Consider the following 15,457-nt stretch of genomic DNA (forward strand, 5'->3'; position numbering starts at 1 on the left):
AGAGTGGGATTAAAATTAAAGGTGAATGGATACCAATAATAAGATTCACTTATGACTTTGCTAACCTCAGTGAAAGTAAAGAAGAATTACAGGATCTGTTGAATGGAATGAACAGTCTACTATGTATGGAACATGGAGAATAAATTATAACTGGGGATCACAAAGTAGATGAAGTTAAGGAATTCTGCTATCAAGGCAGCAAAAAAACCAATGACAGATGAAGCAGGGAGGATATAAAAAGCACTGGCCAAAAGGGCATTCCTTACCAAGAGAACTCCACTAGAACATAGGGCTTAATCTAAGGAAGAAATTTCTAACAATGTACATTTCGAGCACTGCATTTTATGGTAGTAAAACATGGGCTGTACGAAATCTGGAACATGAGAGAATTGAGGCATTTGAGATTTGGTGCAACAGAAGAATGTTGGAAACTAGGTGGAGTAATAAGGGGAGGAATGAAGTGGTTCTCTGCAGAATCACTGAGGAAAGGAATATATGTGGAACACTGAAAATAAGAAAGGACAACATGATAGAATATTTGTTAAGACACCAGGGAATAACTTCCATGAAGAAAAAGAAGTTCAGTTTTATTTCACACTTATTGTTACCTACTGAAAGCAAAGAATTTTGTAAACCTTTTGTAAAATAAGGCTTGTTTTTTCCGTAGAAAATGTTTCTATTTCTTATTTTCTTGAAAGATATATTTACGTATGAAATAGAATATGACAAGCTGTAACAATTTTCATAAGAAAAGATATAAAAATACACAGTCTAGCAAAGTGACACTAAACCACAAATAAAACACTTTTAAGGCAAAGTAATAGATTTATGAGCCAAAATAGAAAAAAAAAAAATATCGAATTTCACAATCTCTAATCTGTGGCTCAATGAATTTAGAAGTGCAATGTATACAGCATATAAAATCACTTCAATTATTTCCTAGATGGAAGAAAATAAACTTTTTTTATTAATTTCTTATTATTTATTTATCTTCTTGACTGTGCAAATTGCCCCAGTTCAAACGTTACTGATTTCAATGCCACAATGTGTCACCTTGTATCTTAGGAATTAGTAACTTTTAAACTGGGAAACAATAAATATAGCCGAGTGAATAAAGAAATAAAAAGTTTTTACTTTCTTTCATGATGTTCTAAACAACTGTATCTCCACCATCATCCAGCATTAAAACAGCTATGAGACTTTGTAATTGAGTTTATTTACAATAAAAGAACTCACACTCACATTTGGAAGGAAACAATAACAAATTACTGATAATTATGCTTCAATGCTTGATAATGAAACATGTGGAGTCAAATAAAGCACTAACTTCCTAATCTCATTCATTCTTTATGTACTCGGTGCAAATGTACATATTATACAATTCACAGGCCTACAAATATATACAGCTCATTCACTTAAAATATAAAATAGGAACTCATATTTGTCTACAAATATCACAGAAATGAAAGTTAAATGCATTATTCACATTATCACACACCCTCTCTCCAAGTCTTTAATATGCTAAGTGTTTCATTTTGTCAATTCTTACTAGAATAAGCCCAAACTGTTGCAAAAATTTTAATATGTACTTAACAGGAGACGTATAAAAGCGTTCACTATAACAAAATCCTATTAGTTCATCGTCATATGAACACTCTGTCAAGGAGAAAACATTTGGTAATGCTTCGGTTGAAAGATGTGGATAAAAAACATCTTCAATAATAAATGACAATGGTGAGCTTTTGTTGTATGTGAGTGAGTAGAATTCTTCACTGAGGGTAGCTGGCATAGCCAAATATAAACGATAATCAAGCTTTTTAAAATGAAATCGTCTCTCACATTCTTCTAACAGTTCATTAATTTTTAAGTACACTTCCTCTAAAGGGACGGACCCCATCTCATAGGAAAAAAACTGTTTCGCTTTGCGGTATTTTAAGCCAACAGTTCTGTTATAATATGTATGGTGGGGATTATGCAACTGCAACAGAGATATTGGCAAAGAATACATGTGACTAGTTACAAGATGTATTGAAGTGAATTGTGGTTTAGACTGTAGTTCTGCTGAGAAATGTTTTAACAATGGAAAAATTCCACCCTGGTGAAGAAAACCAAAAAATATAGTCAATATTAAGTTACTGAAGCACCATAATGATAGCAAAAAATTCATTTTTGAATGAGCACCCGTTGGTTTTCTCTGCACATGATGATACGGCTGCACTGTACCGGAAGTTTGATATATATGTTGTGAGTGTAGAAAAACTACAGGAAGTGTAACAGGTATTAGAAACCTTGGTTCCTGATGAGGGAAAACAGATAATGCAGCTACTGGTGTGATGAAAGAAGCTGTCATAAGACTGACAACACTTTGTATTCTTGGTAAATCAGTCCACTGCTTGAGAATTAGAGCCCTGAAACAAAAAAAACAATGTACATGATTTTCAATAAAAGATAGATACATATATAATGTTTAAAACAGTGGCACACTTCTGATTTTACTGCAGTGCAGTCAAAAATCGTGTTCCTTTGCAACATAAATTGCAATGCAAAGTAATTAGGTTATAGAAATTTGCCTTAGAGTTAAGGGGAGTTGAAACGCCCTATCCCAACAATATTAAATTGAGTGACTTGGCTTCCCTGTATTTCAGGAACTACTGTAACTTAAAATTTTTTGTATTTTTGTATGTTATACTAAATAATTTTAATTATACATAAAATTATATTCTTCTTGTAGTTCAGTAGACTCAAGATATGTATGTTATTACTCCCTCAAAATTTGAATACTCTACTCAAAGTGGTTTCTGAGATTTAGAGAAGAATGCAACAGAAGATGTAAATTTTCAGGAACAGTTTCTAAAGTTTCAAAAGACTGTAACTCACTTAAAATATGTTTAATTTTTTATTTTTAGTCCCTCAGAAGCACCCAGCACCATGCTGTATATCATCCTCATGATCTTTTCCCAAGCTTTTTCTTCTTTTCGTCTTTCTGGGCTCCTTAGCAGCCAACTGTGCTGCATACTCTGCTTCATCAATGCGAACCTTGTCCATCCATTCAAGTTTTTTGATGTAGTTTGCTCCAGGATTAATTCCTATGTGCTGTAGCACTTTCACACCACCAATGTTATCATCATTAAAAGCAATAACAGCATCACTGCTCGCCTCCCACTCCAACTTTGGTGTCTTCATTCCAACAAAAATGTTATTTGGTAAGCAAGTCCAAAGATTATTGAACGAATCATTGGGATTTTGAGTCTGACCATGCAGACACTTCTTCAGTAATTCAGGATTTGCCAGGTCTCTGTAAATAGGTTTTATGATATTCATGACTGCTGCTGGGACGGGACGTTTATGGCTGTATGAACTGTTTGAGTACTGAGCATTGCAGTAATTGCACCATGAATCAGGTCCAGGAGGGCAAAGGTGGTGTACTGCTTTTTCATCAGTTGACAATCTGTGGAAGAAGTTAGCCCATACTGCCTACTTCATTTTCAACAAATCCTCAGTATTATTTCTAATGGCCATCCCATAATACTTCTGCAGTTCATCAATCAGTTTGTCTGTCAGCCTGACTCTTATGGCTTTACCATCAGAAAGTCTCTTGTCTCTCAAACTTCATTTCAACTTCCTCAATCTGGTGCCCATCCTCTTCTGGATATGAACAACATATTCCACTTTTGTGATAATCTTCTCACTGTAAGGCCGAGTGGCTACTACACTGTTGTATGCTTCTGCATCTAAGAACTTAATGTAACACATTAAAAATTTCAATAGCTGCAGAGGCCTCCATACCACCACTTGTTCCTTCATAGTTTCCGTCACAGATATGCCTTTCTTCATTCCCTGCTTTCACTTATAAAAATGTTTGGTTACAATCTGGAAATCTATTAGCTTTCCAGTATCCACACTGGTCATTGTAGCAACAGAATTGTTAGAACTGTAGCTGCACTTCTGCCAAGTGCTATCAAAAGCTACTGGTATGTCAGTGATACCATCATTTATTTCAACAGCTTCATTTGCAGCATCCTTCATTGACTGACATGCAACAGATTCCACAGCAGGTCCAATAAATCCTGCATACTTGTCTGTTTTACAAGGTGGGCATGGCGTGCTCATCATGGCACACATTGTTTCTGCTGCAGTGTGTCTTTTTCCAAGAGCTCTCAATCTATAAAACCACCTAAAATTTACTTTATCTTTACACGTACCAGAATTCGAAAATAAAGAGTATATTTAAAACTAGCACAATTAATGATAAGTTTCCTGGCTAGTCCATTTGATACCTGTCTTTATGTAAAGTAACTGGCCCTCCACATATTTTACAACAAACACATTCACCTAACATCCTTGCTAGGATGTCTAAATCTATCAGAATATAACCTAGCCTCTCTTTACATCACATTCGTTTTGAGAAAATCGTGTGTCACAATGTTTTATTTTAATCTTCGAAGCAATAAAGAGTGTTTCTCTAGATACTGATGAGTTTGCCTGTATTTCATTGTCTGTAACTTCATGTGCCACATGTTGAACACAATGTTTCCATTTATTCAAAAATCTATTAGCACGAAACCCATGTTTCTTAAAAACACTTCATTTTTGCATCATACTTCACTTTTTGAGAGATTTACCAACCTACTTGTCACTTTTCCTTGGAAAAACATTAGCATTTTGACATACAATGGGTGTTTATACTATGAAACGATACAGTACTGTTTTTGACAGTGCCACCAACACAAACATGTGATTTAACATTTAAAAAAATAAAATAAAAAAACGCTTGAGAGAGAGAGAGAGAGAGAGAGAGTGCCGGTAGACAGGCACAATAAAATAACACACAAACACACAACAAAATTACGAGCTTTCGCAACCGGCGGTTGCTTCGTCAGGAAAGAGGGAAGGAAAAGGAAAGATAAAAGGATGTGGGTTTTAAGGGAGAGGGTAAGGAGTCATTCCAGTCCTGGGAGCGGAAAGACTTACCTTAGGGGGGGAAAAAGGATAGATATATACGCGCACGCGCACGCGCGCGCACACACACACACACACACACACACACACACACACACACACACACACAAGCAGACATATTTAAATATGTCTGCTTGTGTCAAAGAGGATAAATCAAATAACAGTTTTTACTTACTTGTATATCATTTTTATGACTGTGATCATTCCGATGACCCCCAAAACATTATACAGCAGTGGAACATTGACCAACACATGAAGATATCGTGGGTGTAATCCATGTTTGGATAAGTTTGTAAAAACTGTATTATATCGTAAGAAATTCAAAGGAGTTACAACAAAATTATTCAAACTAACTTTAAATTCCTGAATTTCACTATTTGTCAAATATCCATAGTAATATGAATCAGTTATTATGTAAAAAATAATCCCGGGTATACAAGATAAAATAAAGACAAGCATACGGAGATGAAATTGTACAAAACCAACACTTTTTGACCCAAGACCTCTATGAAGCCAAAAGAAAACAGGCGGAATGGCAAATGCAATAAATGTTGGTCGATTAAATACTCCTATAACAACCACTGTCGCAACAGCAAAACAACAACTAAAAGAATGACTTGGTAAGGAGTTTATCAATTTATAGAGTTTTGTCCTGGTTACTGGTGAATCAGCCTTGTTGTATTTTTCTCTGAGATATTCATCACGATGAATGACCTGAAGACAATACTTGTTATTAATAAAATTTAATTACAGGTAGACTAAAATAACTAATGAACAATCAGTGTGTCCCTTACCTGCTCTGAAAATGACATACAGTCAACAACTAAACATAAAAGAACAGACATCAAAACCATTTCCATCATATTCGAGAATGTTCTTGTTCCAAAGACTAGGATAACAAAAGAACTTGCATGTATAATGAGTCTCACTCTATAATTTTGACCATAACATTTGCAGATGTGATATAAACAATAATCAGTAATAAATGACAAGGCACAACAAGTTAAACGAGGTAGAACTAACAATGTATATGGAGTCTGCACTTCAGCACCAGTCCAATACTTTGCATAAGGTGCAACAAACTTCAAGAATTTTAATGGCAGTCCTACACAAACATATGGCAGCACAACACTTCTAATTGGGAATGTTGTATTAAACTCCCAAGGCCTAGAAACATCAGTATTAAAAACATCACCTGAAAGAGGAAAGAAAACAATCATGTAATTTAGATCAAAATTTTATCAGTTTTAGCTGGACAACACAAAAGATATTCTTAGAAGGTCCTACTATATAACTAAGAACATTGAAATACACTGAGGTGACAAAAGCCATGGGGTACCTCCTAATATCATGTTGACCTCCTTTTGCCCACCATACTGCAGCAACTCATGGCTTCAACAAATTGTTGCAAGTCCCCTGAGGAAATATTGAGCCTTATTGCTGCTATAGCAGTCCATAATTGTGGAAGTGTTGTCAGTGCAGGATTTTGAATATGAACTGACCCTTCGATTAAGTCCCGTAAATGTTCAATGGAATTCACGTTAGGCAATCTGGGTGGCCACATCACTCACTCAAATTGTCTAGAATGTTCATCACACCAATAGCGAACAATTGTGCCTGGCGACATGACATCGTTGTTTGGGATGATTGCAAATGGTCTCCAAGTAGCAGAACATAACCATATCCAGCCAATGACTGGTTCACTTGAACCAGATGACCCAATTCATTCCATATAATCTCAGCCTACACCATTATGGAGCTATCACCAGCTAGCATAGTGCCCTGTTGACAACTTGGGTCCATGATTTTGTGAGATCTGCACCACACCTGAAGCCTACCATCAGCTCTTACCATCTGAAATTGGGCCTCATTTGACCAGCTCATGGTTTTTCAGTTCTCTAGGGTCCAACCAATATGGTCATGAGCCCAAGAGAGGCACTGCAGATGATGTCATGTTGTCAGTAAAGGCTTTTGTGTTGGTTATCTGCTGCCATAGACCATTAATGCCAAATTCCTCTGCACTGTCCTAATGGATATGTCTGTCATATGTCCCATATTGATTTCCGCTGTTATTTCGTGCAATGTTGCTTGGCTGTCACCACTGACAACTCTATGCAAACGCCGCTGCTCTCGGTTGTTAGTTGAAGGCTGTTGGCCATTGCTTTGTCCATGGTGAGAGATAATGACCGAAATTTGGTATTCTCGGCACTCTCTTGACACATCTCTCAGAATACGGAATTCCCTAAAGATTTCCAAAATGGAATGTCCCATGCTTCTAGCTGCAACTACCATTCTGCATTCAAAGTCTGTTAATTCCCGTCGTGCAGCCATAAGCACATTGAAAACCTTTTCACATGAATCACCTGAGTAAAAATGACAGCTCCATCAATACACTACCCTTTTATACCTTGTGTACACAAAACTACTGCCATTTGTATGCCTACCTATCAATATCCCATGACTTGTCACCTCTGAGTAAGATGTCAATGTAAAGCAATGAGATAGGTAAAGCTCAACCAGAAGGCTGGTGGCCCTGTTGGAGGTGTTATATCCTTGCCTTCCTCAAACCTTTTAACTGACTTAGCTAGACAGTTACGAGGTGTGATAAAAAAGTAACAGGATTTTTTTATTTTATTTTTTTAATTCATGGGTTTTATACATCCAATTTTCTTTTTTTTATCTTGTTGGTACACATGTTCCTGATTTATGTTTGATTTTTCAGCTGTTTTGAATATTTAGTTTATTGTTGACAGTTGTACAGGTTATACATGTTTTCAAGTTCTCAGTGAATTTTTACTTCCAAAAAAGATGGATCAAATAATCTGCATTAAATTTTGCTTGAAAAATTGAATAAAGTGCAGCCACCCCATTCAAAATGTTGACTATCGCTCCTGGTCAATCTACTATAAATAAGAGAAGACTTTACGAGTTGTGTAAACATTTCAAAGAGAGTTGAGGGATGCTCAAGACGACTGCCTTAGCTCATCAAGTACTAATAACAATGTGGAAGACGTAAGGAAAATGGTTCTAGAAAATTGCCGAATCACCGTCAGAGAGGTTGATGATGATGTCGGCATTTCTTTGGCTCATGCCAAGCAATTTCTTGATGTTTTGGGGGTGAAATGGGTAGCAGCGAAGTTTATTCCAAAAGTGTTGAATTTCAACCAAAAATGATGCCACATAGATATTGCTCAGGAACTGCTGAATTAAGTAGACAATGATCCGTAACTTCTAAAGAAGATTATAGCAGGTGCAAAAACATGTATGAAACTGAGGTCCAATTACCCCAATGGAACCTGCCGTACGAGCCGAGACTGGGGGGTGGGGGGGAATTACAAGTTCGACCATATGTGTAACTTTGATCTGTGGAGGCCTCAGTGACAGCCTCAGTATATTTCCAGAGGGACAGCTTGTCGCTTGAGATGCGAAGGCCATGGGTGGCTAGGCTGTATGGAGGGAACTTCTTGGTATGGAATGGGTGGCAGCTGTTTGAGTGGAGGTATTGCTGGCTGTTGGTAGCTTTGACGTGGACAGAGCAACTAATATAGCCATCTTTGAGGTGGAGGTCACCATCAAGAAAAACCTCGATGGGTTGAGTTGGTCCAGATGAAGAGAATGGGGGAGAAGATGTTGAGTTTTTGGAGGAATGTGGATAGGGTGTCCTTACTGTTGATCCAGATCATGAAGATGTCATCAGTGAATTTGAACCAAGAGAAAGGTTTGGGATTATGAGCGTTTAGAAAGGATTTCTCTAGATGGCCCATGATTAAGTTGGCATAGGATCCATGTAGGTGCCCACAGTCGTAACCTGGATTTTTTAAATTTATTTTTTAGTTTTTTAAGTAATGTCTTTGAAGGAGAAGTAATTATGGATGAGGATATAGTTGGTCGTGGCAACTAGGACAGAGGTGGTTGGTTTGGAATCTGTTGGTCATTAGGAGAGATAATGCTCAATAGCGGTAACACCGAGGGCATTACGGATGTTAGTATAAAGGGTGATTGCATCAATAGTGGCAAGCAGCGCACTGTGTGGTAACAGGAACTGTGGAAAAGCAGTAGAGGAAGTGGTTGACATCTTTTATGTATGAATGTAGATTGTGGGTAATAGGCTGAAGATGTTGGTCTACAAGAGCAGAGATTTCCGCAGTGGGAGCACAATAACAGGCCACAATGAGGCATTCTGGCTGGTTGGATTTATGGACTTTAGCAAGCATGTATAAGATAGGAGTGCGGGGAATGGTAGGGGCAGGGAGAGAGATGGCCTTTTGAGAGAGGTTCTGGGATGGTCCTAAGGATTTTAGGAGAGACTGGAGATCCTGCTGCATGTCTGGAATGGAGCCACTGTGGCAGGGTTTGTAGGTGCATGAATTTGACAGCTGGCAGTGTCCTTCAGCCAGGTAATCCTGGGGGATCAAAACCATAGTGGTGGGGCGTTTGTCAGAAGATAGGGTTATAAGATCAAGATCAGTTTTTAGGTGGTGGATTGTAGATTTTCTGTGGATATAATGTTAGTTTGCATGTTGAGGGATTTCGGGAATGATGGTGAGGCAAGATTTGAAGTTAAGAAATTCTGGAAAGTTAACAGTGGGTGATTTGGGCGCAGTGGGAGTGGATCATGGTTGGATGGAGGAATGAACTGAGTCGGGCAGGGTTCCACATTTGTCTCTGGCTGAGTCTGAGTGATTGATAGGGTTGGTGGTGAAAAACTGCTTCCACTGTAGGGACTGGGAGAAGGAAAGAAGGTCTTTAACAAGTCCTACATGGTTGGACCTTAGGGGTGGTTGGGGAGGAGGGGGGGCAAAAGGTGAGGCTTTTGAAGAGGACTGATAATCCCCAGGGTTAAAGATTTGGGAGGAAAGGTCCACGATTGCGTTTTGAGTCTGTTTAGGTACTGGATTCTGTGTGGTGGTGGGTGGGAGTTTTGGAGGATGGGGTAAATGTAGTAGGTCTGCGAGACACGGTTTGTCAGTTATGAGGGGACATGGGGCAGGTTTGGAGGTTGTAATAGAGATGGTGGACAGTAGTACTCCCAGGCAGGAGGAGGAAGTGGACAGGTTGGATAATTTTTTGAGGTGGCATTGTGCATGTTGCTCTAGTTCCAGGAAAGCAAGAGTTTCAATGTGTGTTATGAGATCCAGGAATTTGGGATTGCATAATAGGGGAATTTTCTGAATTGAGAGAAGGTATTGCAAGGAGGTTTGGGCCTGATTGATATGGTTACGCAAGACTGTAATTGTGAGGGCTAAGGACTGGCAGAATCAAAACAGATGGAGGTTATTGCGGAAGAAAGGATGGCAGCCAGAGATGGGTAATTGTGGTAAGGCCATTTGGGCAGATTCCATGCACCAAGCAACAACAAAGGAACAATATGTGGGACTGAGTTCTGGCTAAGGGACAGAAACTTTTCTGTACTTATGCAGGTGGAAGACATAAGGTGGAAAACACGCGTAAAGATGTGTAAATAACATAGAATTGCGCCCAAAAAAATTTGCATAAATACACAGAAATACAAGGGAAAAATTATGAAAAGGAAGAAACACGTGAAATAAGGAGAAACAAGAGGAAATCTGAGGGAGTAGGCCGATAGTGAATGGGAAAAACCAACAGAAATTGGTCCAAAATCATAACAGATCAAATGAAAAATAAAAATATTTGTAATGTAGGTAGCAGGTCTATATGTGGATAAGTGTCAAAAGAGGGGATGACATAAGTGACTAGATTATGTGAAATTAGTAGGTGTGAACTGAAATAGAGAGGGGAAGGACTGGAGTATGGGGAGGGCTTGGTAGGACACAGGGAGAGTAATCAATATGAATTTATGATATCGGCAGGTGTAAAGTGGGACATAAGATGCTGCATTGTCAAAATATACCAAGGGTTGCACTGAGGCCTTTACATATTGTAATTACCCTTCCAACCTTGTACAAGAACAAATCTCCCGTGCCTTATCTTTCCAGTCACCCAACACTTCCCAAAACCCCACCGTCCACCCACAGAGGAGCATTCCCCTCGTGACTGAGAACCACCCGGGACTGGAGCAACTGAATTACATTTTTCGCCAGGGCTTCAACAACCTCTTGCCAGAAATGAGAAATGTCCTAACCAATGTCCTTCCCATCCCTCCCACAGTGGTATTTTGCCACTCACCAAACCTACACAATATTCTCATCCATCCCTACACAACCCCTGCTCCCAACCCCTTGCCTCATGGCTCATGTCCCTGTAATAGCCTAGATAGAATACCTATCCCATACATCCTCCCATCACAACCCTACTTCAGTTGGTCTCAAACATCACCTATCCTATCAAAGGCAATGTTATCTGTAAAACCAGTCATGTGATCTACAAACTAAGCTGCAACCACTGTGCTGCTTTCTACATGGGCATGACAACCAACAAGCTGTCTGTTCGAATAAATGACCATCTACAAACTGTTGCCAATAAACAACTGTATCACCCTGTTGCTGAGCACGCTGCCCAACATGATTTCCTTCATTTTAATGACTGCTTCACAGTCCATGCCATCTGAATACTTCCCACCAACAAAGCTCTTCTGAGCTGCACAGGTGGGAACTCTCCTTGCTATATATCCTACATTCCCGTAACCCTCCTGGCCTCCATGTGGCCTCAAGGCCTGGTTGGCCAACTTTTTGACAGTCTTTTTGTTGTGCCTTGCTGTGACTCAGAGTATCTGTTATATGGTGGTAGCAACTATACTTTTAATTATATTCTTAAATTAAATAGTAAGGCAATTAAAGAAGTACGCAACATAAAATTTCTAGTAACTATTATAGATAACCATTTGTTGTGGGAGGAGTACATAGATGTACTGTGTACAAACACAAATACACAGATTTTCCTCATGCGCAAAATCGCAGAAGTTGTGGATGACAAAATTCACAGGATAATGTACTATGGAATGTGTTCCCACAACTGTCTTATTCAATTCATATACGGGGAAGTGCACAGAATGGCTACTTAAAAAAAGAGTATTTAAAATTTAGAAAAGAGCAGTGAGATATTTAGCCAAAATACCAGCCACAGAAAATTGTACACAAGTTTTGTAAATCATAATATTATGACAGTGTACTCACTGCATATAACTGAAACCACACTTCATCATCTTCGCTACATGGTGAGTAGCAACTTTCCTTTTCATAATATCGGAACATTATGGCATTGAGAGTAAGTGATAAACACCCCCTAAATAAAGATGTACATGACCATGCAACAAGAAGAAAGGAAAATTACTACAAATGGTAAAGTAATCTCAAATTGAAAATGAGTGCTCCAGATGAAGCAGGGAAAAGATTTTAAGCGTTACCAAAATCAACCAAGAAAGTGAAGGAATTAATTTATTTAAAAATTGTTTAAAAGTGTATTGTACAGACAAATGTATATACAGTATGAGTAAGTATTAAATAACAAAATAAATATTAGCTATTGCATTGTAACAGAAAATAAGCAACAACCTCATATGTGCCTATAAAATGTAATCCTGTTTTTTTTCTGTACATTTATTGTATACATTAAATTGTATGATGCATCCTGAACTCACAGCCAAAAATCATCAGCTAGAGCTATATACATCTACCAACTTGTTTTTAGTTCACTTAGTTCAGTTCATTGATCAGTATGGACTGCAAAAGAAAATCAAACCTCGCTCATCCAATGTGTACAGAAAGGCACAAATGTAAAACTTGCAAAGAAGTCAACACAAAACTTAAAAATAAGTCAACTCCATCATCTGACAATGGGCTCAGGCTCAAAACTAGTAATGACGTAACAAAATCATTTCAAGAAAACTTATGGCTGATTGCACTATTTCATACAGTGTAATTTACGAGAACAGCTGTGGTGTTCCCCCACCATAACGGATAAGGGAACAAACAATAACAGTAACAGAATAAAATATGCTGATCTAAATAAACTATTTTGCAATATTTTCGAGAGGCTTTGAGAAGATAACATAAACATTGGGTAAGAGGAACAAATGAAAACACAAGAAAAGAATTGAGAAAGTCACATCAGGTAGATACCACATTTCATCAATGAATATGGCTGACTGTACAAAACAAGAGATATAAAACTGTACAAGAATTTGAAGATTTCTTTAAATGTTTTTAGAGTTCAAGATATGACTCACAAAAACAGATGAAAATAATAACATTTCAGAAGTAAGCTAAATCATGTATAGACACCAAGTCCAAGTAGAAAGTAAGAACTAACATCATTTGATACAAACAGTTACAGATGGAGGAAAAATAAAACAAAGGATTTTGCAATATCATGAACAGAATGTCTGCAGAGGAACACACTGCCTCAAAACTGAAATAATATTGTAACTGTTGTACTTCATAAGAAAGGTGATGGGGGATAAAAAGCACCACACACACACACACACACACACACACACACACACACACACACACACACACACACACACCGGACCCTTCTAAAAATTGCAAGAGATTAACTAAAATAAACAACTGTACAGAAAATATATATTGGATTTTAATCAAGCAATGGAATAAACTCTAGCATAATGGTCTATTTCCAAGTCAGATATGAAATTACAGAATAGAACTTTGCTTGGTATTCATATATTTTGAGGAAGGTTTCAACTCATAGTCAAAAAAATCTGTACGGTACTATAAGAATAAAGACATTAATTTGATAGATGACAGTGTGCTGAAGAATGTACATGACACTAATACAGCTTATGCCAAGCTTCATCAGGATGGTGCAAAATACAAAACAGAAAGAGGAATGAGATACTAAAGCTGAATTTCACCACAAGTACATTATAGTAATGATATGTTATATGAGAGAGTGCATCTGTACTAAACAAAACAGATGTCAATAACAATATCAAATGTGGAGTTTCTATATAATATAACGTTAGGAGATTAAGACCTTAATTACATCTGTATGACCTACCAGCCAATTAAAAGAATTTAAAAGGAACACTGATACTGGTGCAACAGCAATGAAACATGTTTGGGTCAAAATGACAAACAAAGTACTCAGTGTTTCTGAAGGTAATGTTCTCAGAGTACTTTCCTGTTCAGCAAATGTGGATGTAAGTAGATTACATAAATTAAAAAAATTAAAAAAAAAACAACACAAACTATGATGACGCTGGTATAAAATACTACTCAAGAGAAACAGTTGCAATGTGACAGCAGATTTTTAAAACAGATTTATGCATGAAGGACAACATGGTGCAAATGAATTATGGAGGACATGAAGGGTAGACACTTATTTTTTATCTAACACTACTAACCCAAATTACCAGAGATTTAATAGTGTTGAACCCAAAAGTAACACCCGAAATGAATCTTTCACACCACAGAATAGTACCTCCTGTTTCGTGACTTTATGGCAGATCAGAACTATGTGCTGGACTGACTTGAACTGAGAATCTTGCATTTCATTGGCAATGTTCTTAACATCTCAAATATTCAGGTATGACTCACAACCCATCTTCACAGTTTCAATTCTGTCAGTAGCTCTCTAACACTTTCCAAACTTCACCGAAGCTCTCCTGGATACCTACTGGGACTGGCACTCCTGGAAGAAAGGATACTGTGAAGCATTGCTCATGAAAGGCAGGGTTCCAGGGTAGAGTCCTGGTTCTGGGTACAGTTTTAATCTGCCAATAAGTCTCAACAGTCCATTATTCTGCTGTTAATGAAATACCTTAAATTAAATATTGTGTATATTTGCTATTTCCATTGCCACTATGCGCAGACCTCAATGCTCTGGAAATTGTTCCATTCGAATGGTGTATTCACAAGCAGTAAAGTTTGGAAACTGGTAGTAGTGGGCTTTCGTGACAGATGTACTAACTCGTGAACTTATGCTATGAAATCTGATCGTATATTTGTCATGCATATCTCCTATAACACACTGATCATGTGATTAACCACCAGCACCTAGACCCTAAGAAAAAATATTAGCCAGAAAGTAGATTTTTGTGAAGTATTTGTATAAGGAATAATTCTTTGTGTGCATGCAAATCTATAGCAAACTCAGGTTAGTCTCTTTTCAGTAAAAAACTGAAGCACTGGGTTTAGTCATAGCCAACAAAATAGAACAAATTGCTAACAGAACTGTCATCCACTACCTTCACAGAGATGGGATGTCAAGGATGAAGCTTCTTGAGATTGTGGTCACATTAGAGATAAGTGATTCTTTATATAATGCAATAGAAAGTTTTAGCTGAATTCAAACATAGTCATAAGGAGTTCTAACATTACTGATGTTAACAATGATTAACTCCAATAAGACTGATGATACCATGGAGAAAAAGGATGAAACAGTAATAATCAACTATCAGTTACGGGGTAAGAACTACAGTTAATGTTTTGAGGAAATACCACAAGCACGTTCACGAAATCCTCGTGAGGTTTCAGACTTTCTTGACAAAGTTTAATACTGTACTGCCTAAACTGGACTGAACTGATTTCAGTAAGCAGTTCAAAGAAAGGAAGGA

At 37.6% G+C, this 15,457-nt stretch overlaps 1 protein-coding gene across 1 annotated transcript in view; it reads right to left on the reverse strand.

The window, feature by feature from the left end:
• Positions 1-1,194: 1,194 nt before the first annotated feature.
• The window catches only part of LOC126357482 (GPI mannosyltransferase 4), a 35,699-nt gene continuing 21,436 nt past the window's right edge, over positions 1,195-15,457 (reverse strand). The window contains exons 2-4 of the mRNA XM_050007461.1: positions 5,754-6,154; positions 5,135-5,673; positions 1,195-2,408 (exon numbers count right to left, since the gene is read on the reverse strand). Of these exons, the coding sequence (XP_049863418.1) occupies positions 1,514-2,408; positions 5,135-5,673; positions 5,754-6,154 (1,835 nt within the window). The 3' untranslated portion in view covers positions 1,195-1,513. The remainder of the gene's footprint in view (positions 2,409-5,134; positions 5,674-5,753; positions 6,155-15,457) is intronic.

This window comes from Schistocerca gregaria, chromosome 1, assembly GCF_023897955.1.
Source record: "Schistocerca gregaria isolate iqSchGreg1 chromosome 1, iqSchGreg1.2, whole genome shotgun sequence".
NCBI classification, from domain to species: Eukaryota; Metazoa; Arthropoda; class Insecta; order Orthoptera; family Acrididae; genus Schistocerca; species Schistocerca gregaria.